The sequence below is a fragment of the Apostichopus japonicus genome, chromosome 19, assembly GCF_037975245.1.
Source record: "Apostichopus japonicus isolate 1M-3 chromosome 19, ASM3797524v1, whole genome shotgun sequence".
NCBI classification, from domain to species: domain Eukaryota; kingdom Metazoa; phylum Echinodermata; class Holothuroidea; order Aspidochirotida; family Stichopodidae; genus Apostichopus; species Apostichopus japonicus.
In genome coordinates this window covers 15,144,987-15,172,976 of record NC_092579.1, presented here as the reverse complement: position 1 = coordinate 15,172,976, position 27,990 = coordinate 15,144,987, and the positions used below count along the sequence as shown (strand labels likewise).

At 38.7% G+C, this 27,990-nt stretch overlaps 3 protein-coding genes across 5 annotated transcripts in view; 2 read left to right on the top strand and 1 right to left on the bottom strand.

Moving 5' to 3' along the window:
• Positions 1-5,857: 5,857 nt before the first annotated feature.
• Positions 5,858-14,515, top strand: LOC139960533 (N-sulphoglucosamine sulphohydrolase-like). Of its 2 annotated transcripts, none has more exons than XM_071958960.1 (5): positions 5,858-6,097; positions 8,512-8,778; positions 9,511-9,661; positions 10,664-10,896; positions 11,674-14,515. In XM_071958960.1, exons 1-5 carry the CDS (start codon positions 5,992-5,994, stop codon positions 12,435-12,437), a joined length of 1,521 nt encoding a protein of 506 aa, XP_071815061.1. In that variant the 5' UTR covers positions 5,858-5,991; the 3' UTR covers positions 12,438-14,515. The 2 variants fall into 2 exon arrangements, with proteins under 2 accessions (XP_071815061.1, XP_071815063.1); XM_071958962.1 differs by lacking the exon at positions 5,858-6,097 and adding an exon at positions 7,217-7,465.
• A 988-nt stretch (positions 14,516-15,503) lies between these two features.
• LOC139960532 (uncharacterized) lies at positions 15,504-23,673 on the top strand. The gene is made up of 6 exons (XM_071958959.1): positions 15,504-15,683; positions 16,588-16,726; positions 17,997-18,158; positions 18,935-19,113; positions 21,245-21,314; positions 22,059-23,673. The coding sequence occupies exons 2-6, from the start codon at positions 16,622-16,624 to the stop codon at positions 22,224-22,226; spliced, it is 684 nt and encodes a 227-aa protein (XP_071815060.1). The 5' UTR covers positions 15,504-15,683; positions 16,588-16,621; the 3' UTR covers positions 22,227-23,673.
• A 1,429-nt stretch (positions 23,674-25,102) lies between these two features.
• LOC139960531 (uncharacterized) overlaps positions 25,103-27,990 on the bottom strand; it is a 67,137-nt gene continuing 64,249 nt past the window's right edge. For both annotated transcript variants that reach the window (XM_071958958.1, XM_071958957.1), the window contains one exon: positions 25,103-26,886. Coding sequence is in view for 1 of the 2 variants with exons in the window: in XM_071958957.1 (XP_071815058.1) it covers positions 26,785-26,886 (102 nt within the window). In the remaining variant the exon portion in view is untranslated. The remainder of the gene's footprint in view (positions 26,887-27,990) is intronic.

Genomic DNA, 27,990 nt, shown 5'->3' with positions numbered 1-27,990 from the left:
ACCATTGGAAACACAAATTATTCTTCTTTCAGTAGGTGCCAGTGGCGGAGCAAGGGGTATTGGTCAGGGGGAGAGAATGGTCTGTAGGGGCGCTTTCGACACTATCTAAGCGGAGCGCCACTACAGGTTGGCGCGGAGCTTACAGAAATTTTTGGAGTAAAGATACTCCCTAGATCGCCGGAATTGACCCTTTCCATGCCTTGCTAATTTGCAGCTAAACAAAGAATAAATATGTGTCATCGCCATTTGTCAGAAAATTGCACCAAATGTGACAAATGTCAATAGGTATTTGAGAGCGCAATAAAAAAGTCAATAATCGCGAATAAGTAAAAAGTGGTAAAAAGCTGAAAAGGGCGCCAGCAGTCCATTTGAGTCCGTCAGGGTTGAGGGGGGGTATCCCCTGACTGTATGGAGGCTTCGCCACTGGTAGGTGTCCGAAAAATTCTCAGCATATTGCCCGAATTTTCACCCCAAAAAAAATGAAAAACATATTGCAAATTATTCTTCTTTCAGTAGATGCCCGAAAAATTCTCAGCATATTGCCCGAATTTTCACAAAAAAATATTGCTTGGGGGCTGCAGCCCCCCTCCCGCCTCCTACGCCTATGCCCCTCCCTATGTCGCGCATAAAGCATAAAACTTTAGCTGAATAACATACGTGATATATCTAAAAGCTGAAATACATTATAGAAGAGTAATCTTCCAGTTGCCCTCCATCCCTTCCCTAACAATACTGGACTCACCATTTGTAACACCCTTGTGTTGAGTCTTTCAACTGGGGGAACTTGCGGCATTTCTTGATCGTAAACTGTTGTATGATTGGCTGAAAGTCAATCTTTTTGAGGTGTTTTGAGGTGTTGTAAGCCTTCGGGCATTGTATATTCCAGGGTGTCCAACTCAGATTCGAATATTTAATGTAAAACTCTCAAGTGTTTCACCAACTCTCGTCACAAGTTGTCATGAAGTATCGAATTCAATCAGTCATAATGGCCTATTCAATAAGTTTTCCTCCCAGATTAAGACATGGGGTTACTACGATTGCGGGGCCCCTGACATCGCGGGGCCCTGGGCCAGGGCCCAGTGGGCCCATGCCTTAAGACGGCCCTGCCGTCCACCTCACTTCTTGACACACTTGGCTGCAGAAGTTCCTTCTACCTGGTTACCCCCCCCCCACCCGCCCCACCCCAACTCGAAAATTGTATATAATTTGGATGAAGCATACTCTAATGATGTGTTTGCTGGGATTCCGTTAAAACGATAACGTGCATGTATTTATTACAAATTAGAATATCTTTGCACTGAGACCAAGGTTCTGGAACGATGTCTTACGAGAAGTCAAAAGCAAGCTATAGATCACTAACGGTAGTGGGGTAGCCTATATCTGAACAGCAAGCCCAATCGTTGCAATAAATGAGGGGGGGGGGTGGACCCAACATGTTTCTTAACATTCTTAGCGGAACCTTTCCAGAAGGACCCATCACTAGACACAAACCCGCCCCACCCGCCTCCACCGCTCAAGATCTTTTCCATACAGGTTCATGCACATCAATGTGCTGCACTTATATTTGGCTAGGCCTATGTGAGTGCCCATAACTATGTTGCTTCCTTGTTTCATTTAACATGCTGGGTTAATCAACAATATGACTGTGTACGATGTACTTTCCTGTGATACTAAATATTGGAGAAGCGATTTCATCGATAGGTTAATGTATAACATTTGTGACTTTCGATTCTATTACAAAGTTTAAACCTTATTCAAATCGGATGATTATCAACATGGAGTACCTTAAATGCTGCAGTGAAAATTATTTTCCATGTATTTAGAATTCGGTGTAATATTACGGATGTAATAAACCCGTCAGTCTTTGCGGAACTCAATGTCTACGGTTGTGTAACTGAATGATAATTTGATGCAAGCATCGATATATAACCTCGCCTAGCCACGGACAAAACTAACTGATACAAAACCCGCAAACAACCGAACGAAATTTGAGCACGAATAAACTTGCCGTTAGTTTCCCTTGCAAAATGTGAGTAAATATATCTTTAGAATTCTTTTCAGGGATTCATGCTCATGCTCTGTTCTATACAAAAAAAGAAGAAATAAATGTAATGTGAGAGTCGTGTTTACCTTAGGGAATGCATAGGCGGGACCCCCCCCTCACCCCAATCCACCCCCACCATCACCATCATTCGGAGCATTTTGCAAAGTTCAAAATTTATTAGCGCGACTTAACCTTGCGTTAATACCTAATTATAGACATAACTTACATAACATATATATAATTCCGAATGCTCAACATAACGTCTAAACTTTGAAGTTTCTTCTGAGTAAACCCCTCCCCAGATCCCCCTACATGGGATTCGCATCCAACCAACCCAAAGCCACACCCCTCATTCGTAAAATATTTCGTCAGCCCGAGCAGCACGGACATAAAGGTCCATGCCAAATATAAAATCAGTCAGGAAACTTGCACCCCTGCCCCCTCCCAACCTTTATCCTGTACACGTCATGACTGAGGTCGCATACGAGTACCCCTCCCCCTCCCCTTCCAACATATATGACATCCTGTGCACGTCACTGACTGAGGTCGCATATCATGTACATTATTTTGCGGAAAGTGATCACATATACCGTGTGTCAGGTTTTACCCAGCTGCATGGTTGTGCTAGTATGGCGTGTGTGTGCGCGCGTTACTGTTGAGGATTTTTTTTTTTTGCATTTTCAGCAGTCTTTTGATTTACAGTTTAGATAATATCGGAGAATAAAAGTCACGTGATTTGCAAATTTGCAAAAACGCACAATTCATTTTTATCATATTGGATTGAAAAGACCCATGTAGTACAAGTTATAAATACAGGGGCGTATCCAGGGGGGCGCAACAGGCGCGCGCCCCCCCTATTGGCCGTCAGCAAAAAAAAAAAAGTTTAGCAAAAAAAAAAAAAAAATTGATGACGACCTTTGTGTGAGATGTCGGTGATCGCTCAACCCCCCCCCCCCCCTCCCGTATGCTTTATTTTTTGTTTGCAAAAAAAAGGGTTCTGGCGAAGTTCGGCGGCATAATAGTTTTAGAAACATAGATGGTAATTATGTTTGTATTATCACTATAAACACTAAGTGACATGCCAGCCATACTAAATTGTGCATTTTGTGTCCATATTTACTGGAAATGTTGCTTATTATTAAGGTCGAAAAATGGATCACATATGGCCATGGGCGGCGATCCTGGGGAAGGGGGGATATATCCCCCATGAAAATGGGTGGAGGAGATGTAATACACCATATCCCCCCCCCCCCACCAAATGCCAGGGATAAGAATATTTTCATGCCTACATTTATGCATCATCGTTAATGTACGGCTCTTTTTTAGCTTCATTTCTCGCCTACCATAAACGCAGTGCGATCTTTTCAAATAAAGCGTCTTTATAAAGCAAGAATAGTTGACTGTAGACTTCATTGGCCCTATAACAACAAAATGTATTATTGCGCCCACGGTATTGATATAGTACATATATGCACCCTCATAGTATTCATATAGGCCCTATAGTAGGCCTACACACGTACATGTTCCCTCGAACAGCTGAGAATCTCATGTAACCAGGGTAATGCTTAATACACGTTTCACCTGGATGCCCTAGCAATCGGTACCTAGGAATGTAACTATGTGTAATTGTGTATTGCATGTGCATAGGCCTATAATAGCCTGCATGAGGCCATTTTCTTCATCAAATAATATAAAAGAGCTCTCGAACATTCTAACGTTGCGCCTGAAACAAGATTGACAGGGGCAATTTTCCCAAAATAACACCCGAAATTTAAAAAAAAAAGGTATTTTGGATCCTGATTATGAGATATTTCGGACATGACATCCCTATTTTAAAGTTGGTTATATGCCGCTTGGAAACCTCGGGAAGTGCCGTTTCCGGCCATCTAGAGGGATTGTTAATCCCAAAATTTTCTGGTACGCTTCGCGCCAACCCATGGTGGCGCTACGCTTAGATAGTCAACAAGGTCATATCCCCCACTCGGAAGTACGGATCGCCGCCCATGCATATGGCACCATTTTGCATTTCAGCCCTTCTTCGAAAGCAAAAATTGTCCACCCCTCCCCTTAGACCTATCCTCCAGGACGGCGATCATTCATGCCTGACGCCCCCCTAATGGAAAATCCTGGATACGCCCCTGGGTAGGTATAGTAGGGAGCTATCAAAAACTAGGGAAGGGGGCGCGTATAGCTAGCCTCCTACGTGTGAGGGGACAAAGCCAAGTTTTTGTCCCCATTTTCAATTATCAATTACAGCTACAGCTCTCGTCTGCATTTTACGTATTTAAGGTGTCGCCGACACTACAATTTCCAGAAGAACGAGCTAATGCGAAAGTATCCCGGAAGTTGACATTTTCAGAAAACTGTTCAGATAACAAGATAATATAAATTTTCTACGGCAGGTTATAATAGCCAAAATTATACACCTGGAGAGACGTCAAAATTGTACACTTGTATATAAGACAACAATTTAATATTTTGCCTAAATTTGCATAAAGTCATCATTTAATAATTTCTCAGAAAAATTTTAGATTCCAGAAATAACACAACTAAACAATTCATTGTTTTCTTGCAGAAACTTGACAGGATATTATTAAATATAATCTGAACATTTACTGAAAATGTCAACTTATAAGGGCAACTTGACATCTTATCTAGATGACAATTTTAAGCTACCGAACAAGAAAGCTAAGACAGTTTTGGGGCACTATCACAGGTTCTAATTCCTTTACAAACAAGAATCAACATTTTGCAAGTTTAAACAGGATATCTGCACCCAGCACTACATCATTAAGGTGTTACCAATTTTAAATGTATTTCTGTAATCATTGCAATACTTATTTTCAGTAATCGAGATGGTTATCATGTAAATGCATTATGAATCTAAATAAATCTTGTACACACATCAGATATGGTAACCCGCCTGTTGGACAAATATACCAATATTACATACCGTATTACATACCATATTATTTACCATATTATATACCATATTATAACGTCTCCTACACCGTCAAATTAGAGGGCAAACTAGGACTTCCTTTTAACACTAACATTGGTTCACCACAAGGAGATAGTGCAAGTGCACTATTTTTTATAACTTATCTAGCCAACTCTTTGAAATCAGATGATAATGATATCGATGCAGTTATCCTGCCATCGCAGTTAGTTGATCATGATTACAGCACTACCACCACTAATTCTTTTTTTCACAGTAGACCAACAATACGCTGATGATATCTCTTGGGCACCAACTGGTCAGCATATACTGCAAGACATCGAAAAACGAGTCTCTGACAAACTGGCAGTAAGAAATCTGAAAATCAATTGCACAAAAACTGAGAAATTTACAATCACAAGAAAAGGAAATGACAGTTGGAAGAAATGTAAATATGTTGGAAGCTTGCTGGGGACCGAAGAAGACATTAACAGAAGAATTGGTATAACCAACGGTGCTTTCAACACACTGTCAAGCATTTTTAAAAGCAAAAACATAAGCCGGAACATTAAGCTTAGGATTTTTGAGACTTTCTTAAAGAGTATTTTTTTGTACAATTGCGAACTGTGGGGCACAACGAAGGATCTTGATCGCAAAATTGACACTTTTCAAAGGAGACTACTTCGAAATATTCTCAACATTAGATGGACCAATAATAATTGGTTATCAAATGATGTGCTCTACAACGAAACCAACCAAACACCTTGGTCATCGATAGTCGCACATAGAAGATTGAGATTTTTTGGACTCCAAGAGGACGCTCCAGCAAAGGTTGCTTTAAGAGAAGCACTGAGTCTACTGAGACATACTGCTAAACCAGTTGGAAGGCCCGTGACTACATTGCTTGGAAAAATAAAGTCGCAATTCAAGGACATTAATATTAACAATTTCAAAGAAGCAATAAACCTTGCGCAAGATCGTGATACGTGGCGGAGGTTAATCACTGAGCATGTCGGATAGACGAGACTCAACTTACTACTACTACTACTATACTACGCGTATTAATTTGAATATATCAGCTGATTACATACTTGTATACATTAGCATTAAAACCCGTATGTATTCGAATTAATACTAATATATCATATGCTTATATATTGTGTATAATATTCGATTTAATACGCGTATATATTTTGAATTAATAAGCGGATATAATATGGTTTATTTGTCCCACAGGGCCTACCATAATCGGAATGAAACGGTACCGCCCGCGAAATTATTTTTCCCACTTCGACGCGGCCATATTAGCATAATGGGCGTGGACTATCGGTCGTTGTTACGGCTTATTGGTCCACGTCACAGACTATGCAGTGATATCTCTCGGGTGTTTGTTTGGGTGCTGAAAGTTCTTAATTAAGTTACATGTCAGGGATTCTAGTACACGTACCAGTATAATAAATAGTATAGTACAGAGGGACATTGCTATTTAGGCATAGTTATAGCAGGGAGCTGCTACTCTAACAGTAACAGCTCCCTGGTTATAGTTAATACAGACGCAAGTGACAACTGTTTAATAAAATGGGTAGAATATTTCAAGTCCGTAACAATACCCAGTAGCGTACGTAAACTAATGATGAAAGCACGTAGGCTCCTTACTGCCGTTTAAAAGGGGGTTCATTTATAAATGAACAAATAATTTAGAATGATGGATAAAACAATATGGGGCACAATACAATACATGTATCTTTGTAGGTTTCTAGCATTGAAAGGTCAGTGGGCCTACCTGGTGTAATATGAAGTGTAATAATCAATACCACGGGAGGTTCATTTATAACTTTTCCAGACCCTGCTCTCACGGGAGGTTCTTTTCCAAACTTTTCCAGACACGGGAGGTTCATAACACATCTAATAGACAAACACAGTTTGATTTTGTGATGGAATTTACCTCAAGAGCTCCATAAGACCCGATTGACTGGGAGGAGCAGTCGCACATCATCATGGATTTCATGAAGTCATGTCTTAGGCCTGAGTATATTAGGCCTGAGTATATTAGCTGAGTATATTATTAAAGAGCTATACGTAAGAGCTCGAAGTCGAAGTCACAAACTTGCCGGCCTGTGACGTATTTCATAAGCCACGCCCATGTGGCCGCGTCGAAGTGGGAAAAATAATTTCGCTAACCGGACCCGTGACCATTTAGCTGGCCAAAAGGCGATCGGATACAGGATTAGGCTAAGTGTAACGGAAGCCCGCTTGTTTCTCTGTTGATCAGCTGTCGCAGATTAACCTAGACAGAGAAAGGGAGGCCAAACTTGACCTCGAATATAGAAAATACTCATATTCTGTTTGCCAGGCATAACCCTGGGTGCACTGATCGTCTATGATGAATTTCGCGGAATTAGTAAATGTTTTGTTAGTATCGATAATTTTCCTTTACTCAACATCGCGTTGCCATGCATACAAAAATGTACTGGTTATGCTTGGTAAGTTACACCTTGCGTATGTTTTGTAACATATGATATTCAAAGTTAGAGTAAGTGTCTACGTACTCAAAATCTAATTTAAAACCTGTGCTGGGACGGGAGTGTGTGCATTTGTTTGATATAGGCCTAATTACATTACACGAATATACTGTAGGCCTAGTGCATAATTAATATGAACACTTTTTGAATGTCATCGGCATATGTAGCCGGACCGACTACGTTAATTATGATAGGAGATGTTCAAAAAAACGTACGTACCAACCATGGAGGGTCATGTGCAATGCTCTCTTGAAGCAGTCAGCTATCATGGTAATCATTTGAGTGTGTATTCTACAACAGCTACACTATAAATAATGTCATGATCCCATATGTAGCTACCACATTCCCTGTGAAGCAACACAAACAATGGAATCTAGCCAAGTGGTACATGTTTCCAATGTTTGCCGCGATTTTCAACTCCAAAACTTATTTTGAGTATTTTTATCAAATCATCGAACTGCAGCTGGAACACATAGTACCTTATCAGGACACAATGCACATAGACACAAGAAGCAGATGACAGGACAAGTCTCCTTGCCGTTTTGCCCTTAAAAAAACTGGTAACAAGACAGGATTGGCCGCCGTTCACAATCAATAAGACTGACAGTATATGTTGGAATAGTAGCCATGCAGGCGCCACATGCAGATGAGACAGGAAGGAAAATATCAATACCATTATCATCCAAACAAGCAATATTCTAAAAATTAATACCCTCTAAATGCCTGTAATAGTGGCATTCTATTGTCTAGAAGACTAGAATATCTCATTACATCAAACTTACATGAGTAATACATAAGTTGCACCTGGGAGCACGTCACATGACCCTACGTTTTCCTCCTGTGGCGCAAGACTTCCAGATCCTATATAGTTCAATATTGACTGTTTAGGTGTGGACACAAATTTGTTTCTTTGTACCTTAACTGGTCTCTCAGTCGTTCATGGACATATCCCTTTGTTTTTTAATGTACTCTTTCTTTTGTGGTTTCACCTGTGTTTCCTCCTACAGGTGATGATGTAGGCTTTGAAACGTCCGTTTACAACAACAGTGTTTGCAAAACTCCCAGTCTCAACCGACTTGCAAAGAGAAGCGTAACAATCAAGCATGGCTACACATCTGTCAGCAGTTGTTCCCCTAGCAGGGCTGCGTTATTGTCAGGCCTGCCGAGTCATCAGAATGGAATGTATGGGCTTCATCATTCTGTACATCACTTTAACTCTTTTGATGGTGTTAAATCTCTGCCAGCTATTCTTAAGACGGCCAACATTAAGACAGGTACGGTAGAGAATTTGAATTCGAGTGTTATTGCATGTACTGTACAGTATTGCTGTCGCACAGCGTTGTTACATTTTGGGTGCTCAGAATTCGAATTCGAGTGTAATTGCATGTACAGTATTGCTGTTGCACAGCGCTGTTACATTTTGGGTGCTCAGAAATCGAATTTGAGTGTTATTGCATGTTCTGTACAGTATTGCTGTCGCACAGCGTTGTTACATTTTGGGTGCTCAGAAATCGAATTCGAGTGTTATTGCATGTTCTGTACAGTATTGCTGTTGCACAGTGTTGTTACATTTTGGGTACTCAGAAATCGAATTCGAGTGTTATTGCATGTTCTGTACAGTATTGCTGTTGCACAGTGTTGTTACATTTTGGGTACTCAAAAATACAATTCGAGTGTTATTTGCTGTCATACAGCGTTGTTACATGTTGGGTGCTCAGAAATCGAAATAATATCAACATTGGTTTTCAGTGTGTAGACCTGGGGTGGGGATGGGGGCCATTACTGGGAAATGGGAAACTGTATAGTATGATCGTCCTACTACTCTTATATGGAAATAATGCATTGTGTGATTATAGCAACTTGAAATCATGGATAGGAAAGGCCTCCTTTGTGATGTATACAGTATATGTGCCTAGGATACTTTGCATATTGCCCAGAATATTACAGCAAATATTACAGAAAATATTACACATACATGTATTAAAGCTCTTGTATAACTTTTCCAGGTATCATTGGAAAGAAACACATTGGCCCGGACTATGTTTACAAGTTTGATTATGAAGAAACAAACGAAAACAACGACATGCTGCAGTGTGCCAGAAATGTCACCAGGATGAAGGAGTTTGTCCGAGAGTTCTTTGCGATGGATCAGACTAGGTACAGTAATTACTTAACTGTCTCCGCAACAAGGGAAACATTCATGACCTGTACACACCCCCTCCCCCACAAACACCTGTACACCCCTCCATCACAAAGACCTGTACACCCCCCCACCCCCCCACACCAAATCCCTGAAATGATGGAAAATGTTTAGCAACAAGCTTTGTATTAAATATAGCTCAAAGTTTCCCCAGTCAACAAGTAGACAACAGATGTGCTGAGAACTGTTGACAATAAATAGGTCAAAAGTAAAAGCTATCCCTGTTCATAAGTGACTAACCTGTTTGTACTGGTAAAAACAAATATATTTAAAGTTAGCATCCGCCTGTATGCATGACAATCATTACATGGGATTAAAAAATCAATTTTAAAATAGAAGAACATCAATAAAACATTATTGCAAAAAATGAACTGTAACTGTAACAAATTTGATTGCATCAGCATGGTCCATATGCCTGTCAAGGTGGATGGTTCCAAGGTCACTCACATTACACTTTTCAACAAGTCTAGCTCCAAAGTTGTATCTAGGTCAATGCAATATTTACAACAGTTTGCAAGTCAGCCACCAATGGTTAATTTATTGCTAGAATCTGATGGTAGTATGGAAATACATAATTATAGTTAGTAAATTTTATTGTTTAAAGAAAAGTGGGTGCTATGTCATGCAGAGATTAAAGAAGCCATTGGACCTAACCTTTGCAAGATGCAGCATTTGGGTCAATATGCTGGAAAGAGGCTACTCATTCCAAGTAATTCCAGGTCTAGCTTTGAAATGTCATTCCCACTGCCCTCCTCCTCCTCCTCCTCCTCCTCCTCCTCCTCCTCCTCCTCCTCCTCCTCCTCCTCCTCCTCCTCCTCCTCCTCCTCCTCCTCCTCCTCCTCCTCCTCACAAAAAAAAGGAAGGACAAGACTAATTGTTTTTGCCATTTAAAACCAGCATCCTAAGTGCTTAAGTTTGTCGTAAAACTTCATGATTCATGATCTAAAATCTTTCTGCAGGCCATTTTTCCTCTACATTGGGTTCAACGACTGCCACCGTTGCCCCGATAGCAAGTATGGAGATTTTTGTGAAAAGTTTGGGAATGGTGAACCAGGTTTTGGAAACATACCGGATTGGAAACCAGCCTACTATGACCCTAAGGACATCATTGTTCCACCGTTCCTACCTGATACACCAGCAACGAGAGGAGACATTTCTAACCAGTACACATCCATGAGTCGTCTAGACGCAGGTCAGTTTTAAATTGTGTAAAATGCTATCAGCAATTACATCGGCAGCTGGCAAATATTTAGGCATGTGACCGTTGGGACTGAGCTACGACCCATCGTAGTCATGGAAGCTAGCTTTGACTCTGGACTTTATGTTGAAAACAAAAATGTCTTAATCCATCTCCATCTGCAAGTTCCAATAAATGTGGGGAAAGGTATTCAAAATTCTGACCCGGGTAAACTTTTACGTGACCTCCATTTCTCCGGCTTTACAACTTTTTTGGGGAATGTTAATCAGTTCTAGAGAGTATTTTTGACTATTTCATTCACATACTTTATTGAGATAAGTTTGTGACATTCAAGTTTATTTATAATTCTTACTTTTCATAGCTTCTTCTTCCACCCTCACTGCGATACTCTTGAAGAAATGACAATCAGCCTTCAGTTAAAGGAAGGTCACCAGAGGTCAAATTTTGAAAACATTGTAAACAAAAGATCTCATGATAGGAAGTATGAATACTTTTTAGACTTGGCAGGTGTATGCATCATATTTAGTAGAAGACCCCTTTTGTTTTTGGTGGAGGTCAAATGTCATCTGGCTGAAACTCTGAAAAGCTTTTAAATATGATATCTCATGGTAGAAATCAAGACATTTATATCATAAGAGCTATTTCAAGCAGAAGTCTATTGTAATGAAGTCATCGAAACCTGTAAGCAATTTTGCATTCTGGTTGGCCAATTAACTTCAGCCACCAGAATATCCCGTTCAACAGTTTTTTCTTTTTACCTATCTTTTACAGGTGTTGGGATGCTCCTGGATGAATTGGAGAGTCACGGTTACTTGGATGAGACATTAATCATTTTCACCGCAGATAATGGCATCCCGTTCCCAAATGCCAAGACCAATCTCTTCGAATCGGGAATGGGCGAACCGTACCTGATATCCTCGCCTATCGAAAAGTCCAGATGGGGCCAAGTTAGCAATTCTTTCGCCAGCACCATCGACATCGTACCCACTGTTCTGGACTGGTTGCAGGTGCCCTTCCCATCCTACAGCTTAATGGGTAAGGAGGTGGCTCTGTCGGGGAAATCTCTCCTCCCTCTGACGAAGGCAGAGCCGTCTTCGGGCTTTGACGTGGCTTACTCGAGTCATAACTTTCATGAGGTCTACATGTACTACCCGATGCGTGTCGTGCGTAACAAACGATACCGCCTGCTGCACAATCTCAATTATCTAGCACCGTACCCGCTAGCCACAGACCTCTACAACAACCCGACCTTCCGAGACATAATGAACAGGACCTTGTCCAAGCAACCTACCAAATGGTTTAAGACCCTGGAGCAGTATTACTACCGTGATGAATACGAACTCTATGACCTCGACAGCGACCCCTTGGAGCTGACCAACCTAGCTAGGAACCAGAGCTTTAACAGTGTCTTTGAGGAGATGAAGAAGTCCCTGTACCTCTGGCGTCAAGACACCAACGACTATTGGATCTGTTACCCAGAAGGGGTCAGGTACTTGGATGGGTGTGCTGATTTGCATAATGACCCACCGTACTAAGTTTTACTTTAACGAGACTGCCTGTCAAGTGCTCCAAATTTAAACACAATATATATATATATATTTTCATACAATGTAACATGTAATATTATGGTATAGTTTTTACCATCTAGAGTAGAAGGCTGATATCAAGTATTTTCTTTGTATATAAGGCAATGTAACCTCAGTGTCCTTCTCTTGACATGGAACCAAATGCTTATTTTATAGCATTGATGTGAAGTTTTGAGAATGTGATGTTTAAATATCACCATTGTTTTAATGTTTAATCCAATAGATGTTGGTATTTGTGGATGGGGCTTCCAATGAAATTTACAAGGTGTTTAACGCAAGAGATCATAATCAGGAAAGACTTTAAAGCATTCCATTATAGATTTTAAAAGCATTCCATTATAGGTTTTAAAGCTTGGTAACTTACACTCCTTTCTGGATCTAATCTATGTTAAATGTATTACTGTAAACAAAAGCTTAGTGTCTAAGGTACTTATACTTCAAAGTAACTACAGACAATTCCTTTGGAAAGCTTTCTAGAAAGGATCTGGAATTTCTAATGACAATAGCAAAATAGTTAATAAGAACAATTGATTGGGTTTAGCATAGCAAAATGTCTTCTTTTCTTGTATAATTTTTGTACTCAATAATAATATATGTATATATTGTACCGTTGAGAAGCAAAATATGACATAAACTGAAATATATGAGTCTAATATTATATCGTGCCGAAGCAAAATATGACATAAACTGAAATAGATGAGGCTAATATTGATGCTATTGGGTGTGATGTGGATGTGACACTTCCCTTACATTAACCTAAAAGGAAACACACATATATATATATATATATATATATATATATATATATATAAATTTATATATATATATATATGTATAATTGAAAACGTAATGAGAACGAAAATCCAGAACAGTGAAAAAACTTTCAGCCCCACCGGGATTCGAACCCGGGCCTCCCGCCTTGCACGGGGCCACCCCAATCAGCCAGGCCATGGACGCCGACCCATGTCCATAGGTTTGAAACCGGTAAGGAAGGTCGTAATTTAATTGTAGGCGTTTTGACACCTGTTTTGAACAACACTATATATATATATATATATATATATATATATATATATATAAATATAAATATATATATATATATATTTATATATATATATATACTTATATATATATATATAAACTTATATATATATATATAAACTTATATATACATATATAAACTTTTCATTCATGAAACAATATAACTGTCTTCTACATTGATTATAACACCATTCTCAGTAGGAAAAAAAAGGTTGTGTGCCTATCATACAGTGTGTGTTATGTGCTGCTTCGGGCATTGTTTATTGTATGTGTTGATAATGGTTATAAACTACAGAGCAGCTAATTACCAGTGGCTCAAATCCTTATACCTCACATGAACAACCAGTGGTTTGGATAAATCTGTCCATTACACCTCAATAAAGATGGTCTGTGTGAGATGAGCATACATTGATATCTGCTAATGTGGTAGTTTGGGATATTTGTCAATTCCATGAATATGAAGAGACTGAATTAATGACATAGAGAGACCAACCCCAACGGGGTAGTCGATTGTAGATGTTTTAAACTCAACAGTTGAATGCCTCCATTATTGTTTGCTTGAGCAACAAATGGAGGTTAAAAGTTGTAAGGAATTTCCGGTGATAAACATTGTGAAATATTCCAAACTCAATCTCAATAACTAAGTACTCCTAACTCGAGATACGGTTGATTGAATCATGTGACCTATTTTTTTGACTGCTAAACCTTAAACTACTTCATATGAAGTTGGATCACAGAATGACATAGGTCTGTGATGTCATCTGGGCAAATATATACTTATCAAAGCTGTATATAGGCTGTTGTAATCGTCTTGTTAAGTTATCCTTGAAACGTGATGCATTAAGCCCTATTTATGGGAAAGAAAACCATGCACTTCTCAAAAGTATCTTCTTATAGAACTTACGAAAAATGACTTTCTATGAATATAATTCGGCATTAATTTGTATGTTTTGAAACTGAAAATAAAGAAAGTTACCTTACTTTTATTATTCTTTCTCTTAAACTTATTTTTTAGAAAATTCCGCATGCATGCAAAGGCAGTGATGAACCATTACTGGTTACCTCTGTAGCTAATGAAGGATGGCATAAAATCTGCATTTTGTTTCGGGTGCGAGGTTCAGCCTGATGATGATATACTTTACGATTAACAAAGAGATAATATTATGTGTCACATTTATCCCCCACCTCCCCTCGATCCATCCTCCCACTCCCCACCTCCCCTCGATCCATCCTCCCACCTCCCCTCGGCCCTGTGAAAACAGCGCTCTAGGAACTAAGACATTAATTAAGATTCAAGGTTTTACAAATAGAGACAAGAATGAAAAGCTTGATGTTCGACAAATAGCGTTCTACTATATTATACTTGAACGTACAGTTTAAAATTTGATAATTCGTTGCCGGCACAGCCAACCGTTCTACTTTTCTACATCTATCTCCCTGTCTTAGGGGAGGGGGAGGGGTGGTATGATGAATAATACCTGGCATGTGTGGTCTATTTGCATAAAGATACAAGTCAACCCAACACCACCCAGTTGGGACAATTTTTTTCTAAACTGTAGTGTCATGTCCCGCTTCAGAGCACTCGTATTGTCAGTACGAGCCGTATGAATATTATGTTCCTATCAGGTCAAGGTTAGGAACTGTTTGTACCGTCAATACCAGTGCTTTGAGAGCATGATATTGGAGTACAGTTTATAGAGGTACTAGCATTAGGAAATTGTGGCTGCCAACACATGAAGTTTATTAGCCGGACAGAATATCTTGCTAGTCAAATCTACCTTCGTGTTGTTATGGCAGTAAAAGGTTGCGCACAATGCCATTGTGACCAATCAGAGCAGTGTACGTGTGGGGAATCCCAGGTGGCCTACGTAGTGGGGAATCATTGTTGCACAATGTGTTTCTACACAAAACTTAGCATGAAATCTCATTGCGAAATGTTTTCCGGGATCTTTTTTTAGCGAAATGACATGAGCACTTAGTATAGCACGAAACAACTGGATAGGCAGCTTGCAGACAAGGAGTGACTATAAAGCACTGTGTACGCTTCCAATCAACCTTGTCATCTTTGCAAGCATTTCCGACATTTCAGCCTGAATATTTAAGTGAAATATATTTCGTGCGTTGATCTAGGAGTACGGTGATAGCAAGTTTCGGGTAACGTAGCCTTATTTTGTGTAAATTTACTATTCTTATTATGATTGTCTACGTAGAGAGGGTGGCAAAAGGTGAATACATGTCAATCATCACCGAAATCGGGATTTGGAATATGTTAATGAGCTAAATCGATGATAAGTCGATTTAAATAGGTATATGTCAATTTGAGTTGCTAGAAACTGGTATAAGTATAAGGAAATTGACTTCTACCGATTTAATACGACATATCATCGATATAAACTGGTATATGTCGATTTAAATTGACCTATACCGATTTATATTGACATATCATCGATTTAAATTGGTATATGTCGATTAAAATTGGTAGCTATGTCGATTCAAATCGGTAGAAGTCAATTTAAGCTGCTGGAAACTGGTATAAGTCAAAGGAAATTGGTATATGTCGATTTAAATCGGTATAAGTCGATTCCCCACGATTTGAGACTGATGGCCCGCCATACCAGTCGTAGAAGAAGTTCTTGTGGAGATAAAAAAGACATAAAAGCTAGAGACCACACTACAGTATGTATGTTTGTATTTTAGATCCTCCTGCAATTAGAAGGAACTCGCGAAGAAGCCTTATTAGCTTATCAAAGCCGCAAGCTGACCAAAGTCAGTCTCTTGCATTCATATTTAACGTCCATGATTATGAATTGTCAATTGTCAACAACTCTGTAACTGGACGACATATATTAATCTTGGAGTGACTCGAACCGGGGACCTTATTGGATTGGAAGGCACCGGCGTTAACCACTGAGCTAACACTCCTGGAATGTAACGATGTCGATCAAATAACGGTGTCGACTGTTAAAAAAATTATTGTTGTTCGTGTTTTCTTTTTTTTCGTTTTTCCATTTGGGACAAGAGGCATCATCACTGAGCAGTATTTAACTTTTATTAACAGAATATATACAGAGGCAAATACCAACAACAGCAACATGGGTAGCGAAACATCACATCTGTCACAGGTGACCACTAACGTTAGATCAGTTTCCCCACCTATTTCTCAGGTGCCGTCATTTAACGGCTGTTCCCCGAACACAGTGAGTATGTATACGAAACCTATTAAGCTCATACACGTAATAAATATAGCTTCTGTGGGGAGAAGTAAGGATGGACTCAAATGATGTTACTTTTGCTTCATAACAGCAGCTATACCAAGTGGTAGAGATTGACGGTGGTGGGTGGGGAAGGTTGGGGGAGGTAGGGGAAGGTAAGTGGAGGTTGAGGGAGGTTGGAGGTGGACGTTGGGGCTAACATGGTTTTATTTATAAACCAAAATCTTCGTATCTTAATGGTAGTCTGTATAGATATGGGTTGACACTGCTTACAATTATGATTATTTTTTAGCATTGCATACCCACCTCTTTATTAGCGTATGGCATAAGTGATGCACTTCCTTGGTGAGGTTGTAATTGGAACCCCAGTTTAAGGTCTAAATAAAAGAGTGTACAATCAAGCCCAAAAAACAGAAACAACACCTAGTTGTCATCGAACGAATTTAACATCGCTCTTGCTTGCTTCAAGTTCATCAATGGTACATAATCATGAACGAAAGATATAACTATCAATACCTCGAACCTTTGAGCAAAAACAAGTCAAACTTGAAAGCAAATGTAACCATTCTGTTTTCTTGTATAATTTGTTAGTTTCTTCATCTATCTGAAGAAAACAAACACATCATGTAATATCCTTTTAAGAATTCAAATTGCAACTGACTTCAATATTATAAAGCACGGGCAATGTTAAGATACATGGCTGCCAAAGTCTCGTAGAAATTCACAGTTTGCGTATATATGTATCACACCAAAGATATAACAATACAGTTTAGGATACATGCAGACTGCTTTGCCTTTCTTCATAATCTCAATGAACCTGTATATTTTGTTTTTTTGTAGAAGAGAAGCTGCATAAAGTATTAATGCCCCTATAAATCCCCCTCCACCTATAGCTCTTCCCTCCCCTCCCCTCGCCCTCCACCCACCTTCCCCACCCCACCCCTCTCTCGTCTGGCGTCATAAGCTGTCGTACGCTAATGGATTTTCCTGTTTTGTCTTAACCACCTTCATTCATCCATTATGCGTATATAATTGCGATACACTATTTGTAAACATTGTTCTGTCCGTGTATTTGGTAACATACATCATCCATGTCTTTTGGTAACATCCATCATTTGGTAACATCCATCATGGGTAACATCCATGTCATTTGGTAACATCCATCATCATGTATTTGGCATCATCCATGTCTCTCCAGTTCCACCATTTTTCTAGTATATGGACGTTTTTTTTTTTTTTTTTTTCTTGCTTCCAGAATCAGAGGACTAATTCCTACAGTGGAAAAAGTGATACTGTCTACTTGCCCGGGTTCGAGTGCTTAGTGAATCTGGAATCCTTTACAATCAGCCAAGATTTCTCTACGTGTAGGTTTAGTCCATGGAAAAAATTCCAGGTCACCGACAAGAACAACGAAACGGTAAATTTATCATACTCATCAATATTGACCTCCCAAAATTTATCTCCAAATCTTCTCCAAATTTCCTGTCAGTATTTCTATAGGTTATATAAGAATGTGAATCACATTCGGCATACAAGATATTGTAGACTGTCCAAAAAAAAAAAAAAAAAATCAGCTTGCGTTTTTACGGTAACCTTTTCAGCTTATGAGAAAATGACCGAGGCTCATCAGTGAAAGTGACTGGACAATTAAATCTAGCACATATACAATTAGGTCGTATTTCCTCAAGTGTTACACAATACTCAATTGGAAATAAATAATATATTTACAATGCATCACAAATTCGTTCGACAATGAGTGTTGAATCCTAGTGTGCTCTATTGTTTATATGAAGTTCAAGAAACATGCTTTAGTTGATGTAATAATTTCTTTTATAAAAGATGTAAATATGGTTCAGATTTAGGCCTGTACCAATAAGCAGATTTCATTGTTTATTTAGCCTTAAAGGAGCATTATAGACATAATATAATAGGCTCTTCTAAATGACTTAAAAGGTGCGTAACTTGACCATTAAAACTCATTGAAATTTGTTTTTGGCGTCTGTGTTCCCGAGGGCACGGATCTAGCATAAACATGCATTTAGCATAGGTCTATAAACCTGTATGGAAGTGAGCTCTAAGCGTGCGTAATAAAGCTCAAATATATAACTGTGCATTCACATTTTACATATTTTATATTACTATGAGTCGACACTACCAGACATCTCTCTCTTTGCATTGCATTGTTTTTTCAAGGTGTTAGTGGTCACGGATCTTACACGACACTGTGAGGAAAGTGAGAATGTTGTCCCGCGTTTAGAATGTACTGACGTTTATGAACGACCATTGTTCAAACTTTCTCGATTCACACCCAAGTCGTCTCCGTTAGACTCGCCTTCGGATCACGAGTTACTGGGGTATATCCAAGAAAGTGGGTGAGTACTTAATTGCAGAAAAGGATCCAGTATTTTATAAAGAAATGATGTGGCCCAGGTCTATGTGAAGCCGACTCTCATGTAGGTTGGAGGGGGGGGGGGGTGCTGTGGCCGTTTTTTGTTTGGAGAGAAATTCAAACTTTAAGCCTGTCGCACATGTCCCGACTGATCGCGGAGCTACTCAGCTAGATCGTCCTGATTATCGCTAAGACCCTGTACGCCCTGTAAGCTCGGAATCACATGCATGACGTCACAACTATACTGCGTGAGCCTAGCCTACCACTTTACCATTACCAGGTACGTATCAAAGTACCGATTAGTAGGCTAGTAGTATCGTCAATGCACACGTTGCACCAGTGGCGGCGGAACCGGGGGGATTGGGGGGGGGGGGGGCTCAGCCCCCAATGAAAAAGTTGAGGGGGCAAATGCATGATAAGCCCCCCCCCCAATATTTACCTTAAGGCTCCGAAACGTGCATCTGCCCATTTTTCAATGCATACTTGTCGATCTGTCCGATGCACACGTATACTATATAGGTGTAATAATTTTAGTAATTACTGGGGGACCCTGGTCCCTCGGCCCGTCCCCTGGCTATAGACCACATTGTCACCCCAACCGCGTCTTCACGCCCCGTGAAAAGTGGAAGCAGTGAGTGTGAGTACCGGTAAGCGTAACACAACTTCGTCTTAGGCCAATGACTTGCCTCATTTCAGCCAGTTCTCCAACATCCCCTTACTTAGTGGCGGAGCGTCCATATATACAGTCAGGGGGTGGATCCCCCCCCCCCTCCTGACGGACTCAAATGGACTGCTGGCGCCCTTTTCAGATTTTCACTACTTTTAACTTATTCGCGATTATTGACTATTTTATTGCGCTCTCATATACCTATTGACATTTGTCATATTCTGTTGGTGTAATTTTCCGACAAAATGGCGACGACACCTATTTATTCTCCGTTTATCTGCAAATTAGCAAGGCCCGGAAAGGGTCATTTCCTGCAATCTAGGGAGTAACTTTACTCAAAAATTTTCTGTACGCTCCGCGACAACCTGTGGTGGCGCTCCGCTTAGATAGTGTCGAAAGCGCCCCTACAGACCATTCTTGCCCCCCCCCTGACCAATACCCCTAGCTCCGCCACTGCCCTTACTACACTCAAAAACGTCTTTGCAAGTACACTACGAGTAATAGCTACTCTCTTAAAACACCATCGAATGTACAAATTACAATGTTTTTACAGACTTTTACGTGCAATCTGAGAAATTGCAGGCATGAGACCCATATTTTAGGGCTAGGTAGTCGCAGCATAAAACACTCGGGAAGTGCCGTTTCCGGCCATCTGGGGGATTGAAAAAACCCAAAATTTTCTTGTACGCTCCGCGCCAACCGATGGTGGCGCTCCGCTTAGATAGTCTCCACATATTAGCCCCCCCCCCCCCAATAATTTTCCCGTTCCGCCGCGCCTGCGTTGCACGCAGACCACCATGTTACTAACGTTTAGTGATAGTACAGTGACGACATTCCCAGAACCACGACATTAGATATAATTATACAGAATATAGTTGAAGTAGCAGTTGGCTGACTTCAAATAGTTATTCTGCTGTAAATAGTATACTAGAGCAGCTGTATTTGTACTTGTATTCTTGTGTTTCAGTTTTTCATTTCATTTTTATCATTTGTGCGTTTTTTTTTTGTCCCTTCTGTTACTTGTCATTTAGCCTTTGAAGAAGATCCTGCTAGGATCGAAACGTCGGGCCAACTTGCTTTTACACATTCTCCTACACAGGCTCACTAGTGGATAAGCAATTTGCTAAGTTTTATTTTACTTTGATTTCAGCTGCTCTGTTACTGTATCCCTTCGGTTGATCCTCCTTATTTACTTTGTACTTTGTAGGCCCCTATTTGTATTTGTACTTGTATTCTTGTGTTTCAGTTTTTCATTTCATTTCTATCATTTAATTAACCTGTCTGTATTCTGTGCTTGTTGTGTCCCTTCTGTTACTGTTACTGAGTCATAAAGCCTTTGAAGAAAGATCCTGCTAGGATCGAAACGTCAGGCCAACTTACTTTTACACTCGTCCACAATTGATGTTCAACATATCTTGTTGATTTCTATACGCTCTGTTTTTCACAGATCTAATTTCAAAGTCTTGAGCAGCAAGCAACAAGAAGTATTGAACGCACTGACTAAATCCGATTCAAAGGTAAAATCTTTGTTTATTCCATTTATAGGTTCATATTAATGGGGAATTTATATATATATATACGCATTCACACCGCAGTAGAATCACTGTGGCCGAATGGTACTGACTTATGATATATGTATAAATGTATACATTGACAGACGTGAAAGGTCAGTGCACGAGGCCACAACTAATCCAGTTATCTGGGAGGGCAAGGGGGTTGGAAGGAATAGATCGGTATGTTGTTAGTTTATTGATAAAAGTGCATTTTATTGCAGTTCTCCATTCTTGTTATAGCAAGAATGGAGAACTGCAATAAAATGCAGTGATTCTACTGCGGTGTGAATGCGTATTAATGAATATATATATATATATATATATATATATATATATATATATATATATATATATATATATATATATATATATATATTCATTAATACGCATTCACACCGCAGTAGAATCACTGTGGCCTCATAAGTGTGCTGTGATGGGGTATATGAAAATATGTACAAAATATAGAATAAAAATGTCCCAGCTGGGTGTCTACCTACGCCGGTATATGATTGCCAATCGTAACCGTATACGTGGATATGTACTGTCAATTGCTAACCTGTATACCGCACGTATTATGTACAGGCTATGTTAGGTGTTGTCAGTTGCAAGTTGCAGACACGGTGATGTACTGAATTGTATGGTCTTTGTAAGTGTTCTAAAACACATAAAAACAGTAAACTAATTCGTTTTCTTATGACAACATTGCAGATCACAACCATTATGAAAGGGAATGAAAAGGAAGAAGTTGGTTCCTTGTCTCGGCATGATGGAGACAAAATAACTGGACATATTGCCAAAGACTTGGATATTGCGCTTAAAGCTTGCATATTAGCAAGAGCCATCGACAGCTTACTTGGGAAAAGTCGCTTCTTTTAGTTATAATCAGGGGCGTCAACCTCAATTGAGAAGTGTGTGTGTGTGAGGGAGGGGGGGGGTGGGCATAAAGGACTGAATATGGATATAAATGAAGGAGTGCATACCACCGCGAGCGCCCGCCTTAGGGCTTCTGATGGGGTCCAAGCGCGAAGCCCGTCGGGGGCTCAGGGGGCGGAAGCACATCTAAAAATCTTCAAGTTTGCTTCTGTTTGGTCCCTGAATTGATATGTCAGTTATAAATATATTTTAATAAAAGTCACTTCTGACAAGTGATTAGACTTAAATTAAGAAGGACTTTATCTATTTAACATCCGGGTGTAACTTAGGGCCTTCATCATGATTAATATAAATTAAACTTAAACAAAAAACCGGACCATTCTGATACTTTGCAAACAAGAATAAAATCATCTTTTAACATAGATGTCTACGACTATTGGGCACATTCACGTTATCGGAATCATAAACAGTGTTTGCCTCCTAGATTACCGGAAATTGCACTTCCCATGCTGTGTTAGTTGATATAACATTTTAAGTTTGAGATTTCATGTTCTAGAAATTTACACTTCCCCCGCCGCCACCCCCCCCCCAAATAAAGAAAAGGTAAATCAGAAACATTTTATTCTGTAAAATCACTTTGCGGGGGGGGGGGGGGGAATAGAACTTTATTCATTGTTTCATACAGATAATTGAAGATATAAAGCAAGCTAGGACATTCTGACCAGAGCCATAGCCTATATAATATGTTGAAGAGACGCCATATGGAGAATTAGGTGAAAATTAATTGTTAATTTTGCCAGTGTTATCAGTTTTAGTTGGGCATGACTTACTGCGGGGGGGGGGGGGGGTGTGAGCTGAGAGGGTGGGCCATGTAGGGGACTTGCCTCAATAGTCTTGCATTCGGGCGAAGATATTGGGGCGAACAATGAAATGATCGACCTATACACGTAGTTTTACAAGACAACTATATGTTACCGTACTGAAGTAATAACACTTAACCGCTAGATATATCTATTTATATATATATATATATATATATATATATATATATATATATATATATATATATATATATATATATATATATATTGATTAAAGTACATAAATTGAGCGTCTATACGGGTTTTTTCATATACAGTACGGTACTATTCTCGATGATATACTCATCGAATTATTGGGAATACATTCCTTTTTTATTTAAATTTATTTTAAATCTCTTGACCAACACCTGTGGAGAGTTTAATTAATTTTAATTTTATCAGGAAAAAGTGGATATGGTTTCAGTTAAGATCTATACACATTCAATTGAGTATAATACAAGAGGCTCCATTGAATAGAGGTTTCTAGTTGTCTTCTTGAAAATAGTTTCTATCTAGTTTCTCTGATAAATGTAACCTTGCATTTTACGGCTGATTTGTTTTTGAGACTGAAAAAAAAGTAAGTTAACGCACATATTCTAACTCCTAAATAATTATTGCTGCAATCTCTGGCAAAGTTTCCCTGCCAAATAAAGTGTCCAAAAAGCTCAATCGCTTTATAACGTTTAAGAAAAACTGATTTTTTTTTTACTTTTACATTTACATTATTGTACTTTTCTTACTTTTTCCTGCCATAGTTTTTTCTCCTATTTGGAATCTTTGTCTCTTTACACTTAACACACTTATTTATAATATTTAAAACGTCAGTATTGCGTTGTTAAACATTTATTTCCGTCATATGTATTATAAGTTTTGTTTGTTTATAACTTGAAAATCAGAAATAAATTGAAAACTTGAACTTATTATTTCTTCTCTTTGTAATATGGTTGCAAACAGTTTAAGTACCTACATGTTACCGTAATAGTCTTGTACATTTTAGAAGGTGAGAATCAGTATACACCATCAGAATCCAGTGGGTACGGTGTCCCTTCTTTTTTCAACCCCGCACAAAAATTGCTTTTCACTAAATATATATATATATATTATAGTCTAAATATACATCAGAATGCAGCATTTGATTTCTCTTGTTATATAAACTACTTGCTCCGCCTCTGGCCCTTCCAAAGAGTCCACGCCTCTACCTAAATCAGTCAAACTTAGACATTAGTTATTACGGACCAAAATAACTGCTCTATCTGCATTTCATTTTCAGTTTCTTCTTCTTGCAACAATATGTGGATAGAATGATTATTTGGCTCACACCGCCATATGCGCTTAAAAGTTGATCATTCGGTGATGTTGCTTTATAACGTTTAAAATCTAGTTGTAATTTAGGTATTCATTCATTATTCACTCTATTTCGTCTACTGGTAGAGCAAAACAAATAGTTGGCACTCGGACCGGAACCTTCCTTTGTCACCCGTGCAGGGTATGCCGTCTCGGGGGGGGGGGGGGGGTGGGGGGTAGGGGAGGGTGTAAGGGTGGAGGGGATGTCCCCCTCGCCTCTGAGAAATGTTTGTCTATTTAAGGTGGCTTGGATGCAACATGGTGTCAATTTTGGCAACGTTTTGAACTGATATGATCAATATGTGGCATGGCAGCCCCGACTTGTAAAGGGACATTTCAAATCGACGTGAGTTTAAAAGGGTCACCAATATTGCGCCCTAAATATAAGCAAGATGTAAAATCATTTCCAATATTTTCAAAAGTTATTTTCTAGAGGTGCTAGCAATCCAACCTAATATAACCAAACATGACATGTTGCGATGGTAAGTTTATACAATTTTCTCAGTCGGGGGGGGGGGGGGGGTGGGATAAACCGAAGAGGGAATGAAATTGATTAGAGCAAGAGAGACTATTATTTAAAAATGTTGTGGGCTTAGCCGATGACCTTTAACCACTTTCTGAGATAAATGTCAAAAGAAACGATGACACAGGTAAAGATTAGGGGGTAAAGAAGAGTTTTAATTTTGCTTGCAAACTGAATTTTATTTCACAAAACACATGAAAGCTCGCATACATGCAGTGATTGCAGTGTGACATACAGTACAATGTCATTCCATTGCCAAAGAAGACAGACAAGAAGAAGATAGTTCCAATAAAACTTAGGGTTAGTAAAAAGTCATAGTTTTGAGGAGAAAAAAAACAGAGGGAAAAAAAATGGTGTGTATTTTGTTATTTTCCAGAACCTTCAACTGTTTGGTCTTATTCACACACACACTCAAACATAATGATGTTAAAAATTTAGGCTGCTTCTCGCTACGCACTCCAACCGTTCATCCGTAAAACACATATTAACATGAGACAACTTCAATTCTTCTCCTTCTTCTTCCATCGAATAAATTATAAATAATGAGTATACACATTTAAATATCATATTAACATGTTAATCTTGTTTCGTTTCGTGATAAAAAATAAAAAAAACCACCATGAACTTACAGCTGACACTTTCAAGTTTCATCCATATGTGGAAATTAAACAAATTATCACTTTAGTATTTGCTGTCAAAAGATTTTATTTTTGTTCTATTAATTTATTTAATTTTTCGTTGTTGCCAGTCTTCGTGCACTGAACTCTCTTTAACAATGAAAATGATCGACGTTTCTATTTTCCTACAAATGATGTACGGTAGCTGATAAGTTCCATCAAGTTCCACTAAGATTAAACTATGTGTACTGAACTTCCCCTGACATTTGATTCAACATATCTATATATATTTTTTCGATTTTGCTACTATACTGCAGATGTGTTTCGAGGCATAAACAGTCGTATGATGAACCTAGGCCATGATAATAAAATTATCACCTCCTCGAAACTATATACATCTACGAGTTTGGACGGCTATGGATTTTGTTGAAAGTGCCAGGGACCAAGCTCCGAAAAACAGGATTTTCAGCTCAGTTTGGCTTTTTTGTCATACAAAGACAAGGAAGAAAACAATACTAACTTAAACAATTCTACAAACAATGAGAAGAATTAATGAAATTGGGAGGAACATTGGCATCAATATGTTCAGAGTCAGAGAGAGAGATAGAGATAAGATGAAAAAAAAAAAAAAAACACACACACGCAGGACACCTCACTAAAAATCTACCTTCTTATTAAGAAATCAATCGGGATTAAACAACACTTACCAACAGAAGCAAATATAAAGTGAGAAATTAACACATATTGATGCCAGATGCTGTCATGTTTTTTTTGTCAATGTTTTTTTTTTGGGGGGGGGGGGACGTGGCGGCTGTAGAACAATGCCTGACAGTGCTTGACAGTCTATAGACTCTGCATTAATTCACTTCTAGAATTAAAGAAGAATGAAATCATAAATTAGATGAGAAAATATCAAACATTTATGCAAACATGAATATTTCATAAATCACATCTAAATTAATAACTGTCAAGGCCTCCCAATATTTGTTTCTCTAAGGATTATTCTTCTCTTCTCTTCTTTTTTTTTTGTCTTTTTCATTCTTGCAGTTTTAAGAAACGGATAAAAAAAAAATCCTCATGTAAAAACTAAAAAATAGCATCCTCTTGTTTTTTGTTGTTGTCTCATTCATTGTACAAGAGCTAATCCTACGATGATTGGTTGTATCACAAATGAATATTCATGATTTTTTTTTTTGTAATGGAAGTCGCTTCTGCACTTAACTTCCATTTTCCTGCGGCTTGTCTGCTGCATTGCTGGACACTTTACTGCGCTCACTGCGGCGAGTGGAATTTCGGAAGGAAGCGTTGAGAAGGCCAGCCTATATTCATAAGATTGGAAAGATGGATTTCAAACGTTTAGTATTTCATCGTTTTGGTGTTTTTTTTATTTTTTTAGATGATCATTTGGGAAGTTGTCCTAGTAAGGTCAGCTGTGAGTATGCTAGTAATGATGACTCCTGATGCCGTGTTTTGATTGGTCGATATTGTTAATGGACATAAAAAGGAAAAACGGAATGATGCCTGTTTGACAAAAGCTATGGAACAGTATGTAAAACCAAAAAAAATTGAACACATGATTGGCTAAAATAAGATTACTATTCTCTGCACGGCTGTGTACTAGGACATCTTCGCAAATGCTATGTGCAAGATAAATGGACGATAAGCATGCAAACCAAAACAGAATCGAAATAAAAAACATGTCAGAAATAGAAGAAATAGTACATGCATACTTGTTATCATAAAATGTGCCAAAAATATCAAAATTAATTGTCATCGTGCGGCGATCTTTGTTACTGAATTTTGGCTTATTTATTTAAAATTTATCATCTGAACCACATCACAAGTATATATATATATAAACTGCATGCAAATATTAAAACTGCACAATTTTCATCTACATGCAACTTGGCTTCTATTCTTTACGCATAAAAGCTTAGATTTGTCTTTGGCAAACTATTTCTTTCGTTCCTTTTTCTCTCACAAACTTTCTGTTCAGTGATATTAAAACATTCCCAGTGGAAGTCTGACTGGAGATTTTACTTATGTGAGAAGAAATGTTTCAAAGTTTATGAGGTTAATGATGATAACACATTTACAAATCCAATTTTTGGAGGATCATTTTAGAGGAACTATCACTTTGGTATCACCAAAATTAAAATAAAACAAAGCCTCTATTTTCGACAAAGATGCATGGTGGATGATTCCACAGCATGCAGTGACCAATTTGAAAGAGAGTTTAACTGCCAATATTTAGCCACTCAGAAGGCTGAATTGTACTGGATAATGTAACCCTTCATCACCTGTGCAAAAGAAACCATTTTGACATGCATGTTAGCAACGAGATAGTAAATTCAATTCGTTTTTTTTTCTTCTCAATCTTCAGGCAATCACAGAATTAGCTAAAATGAGATTGCTGAATAAAC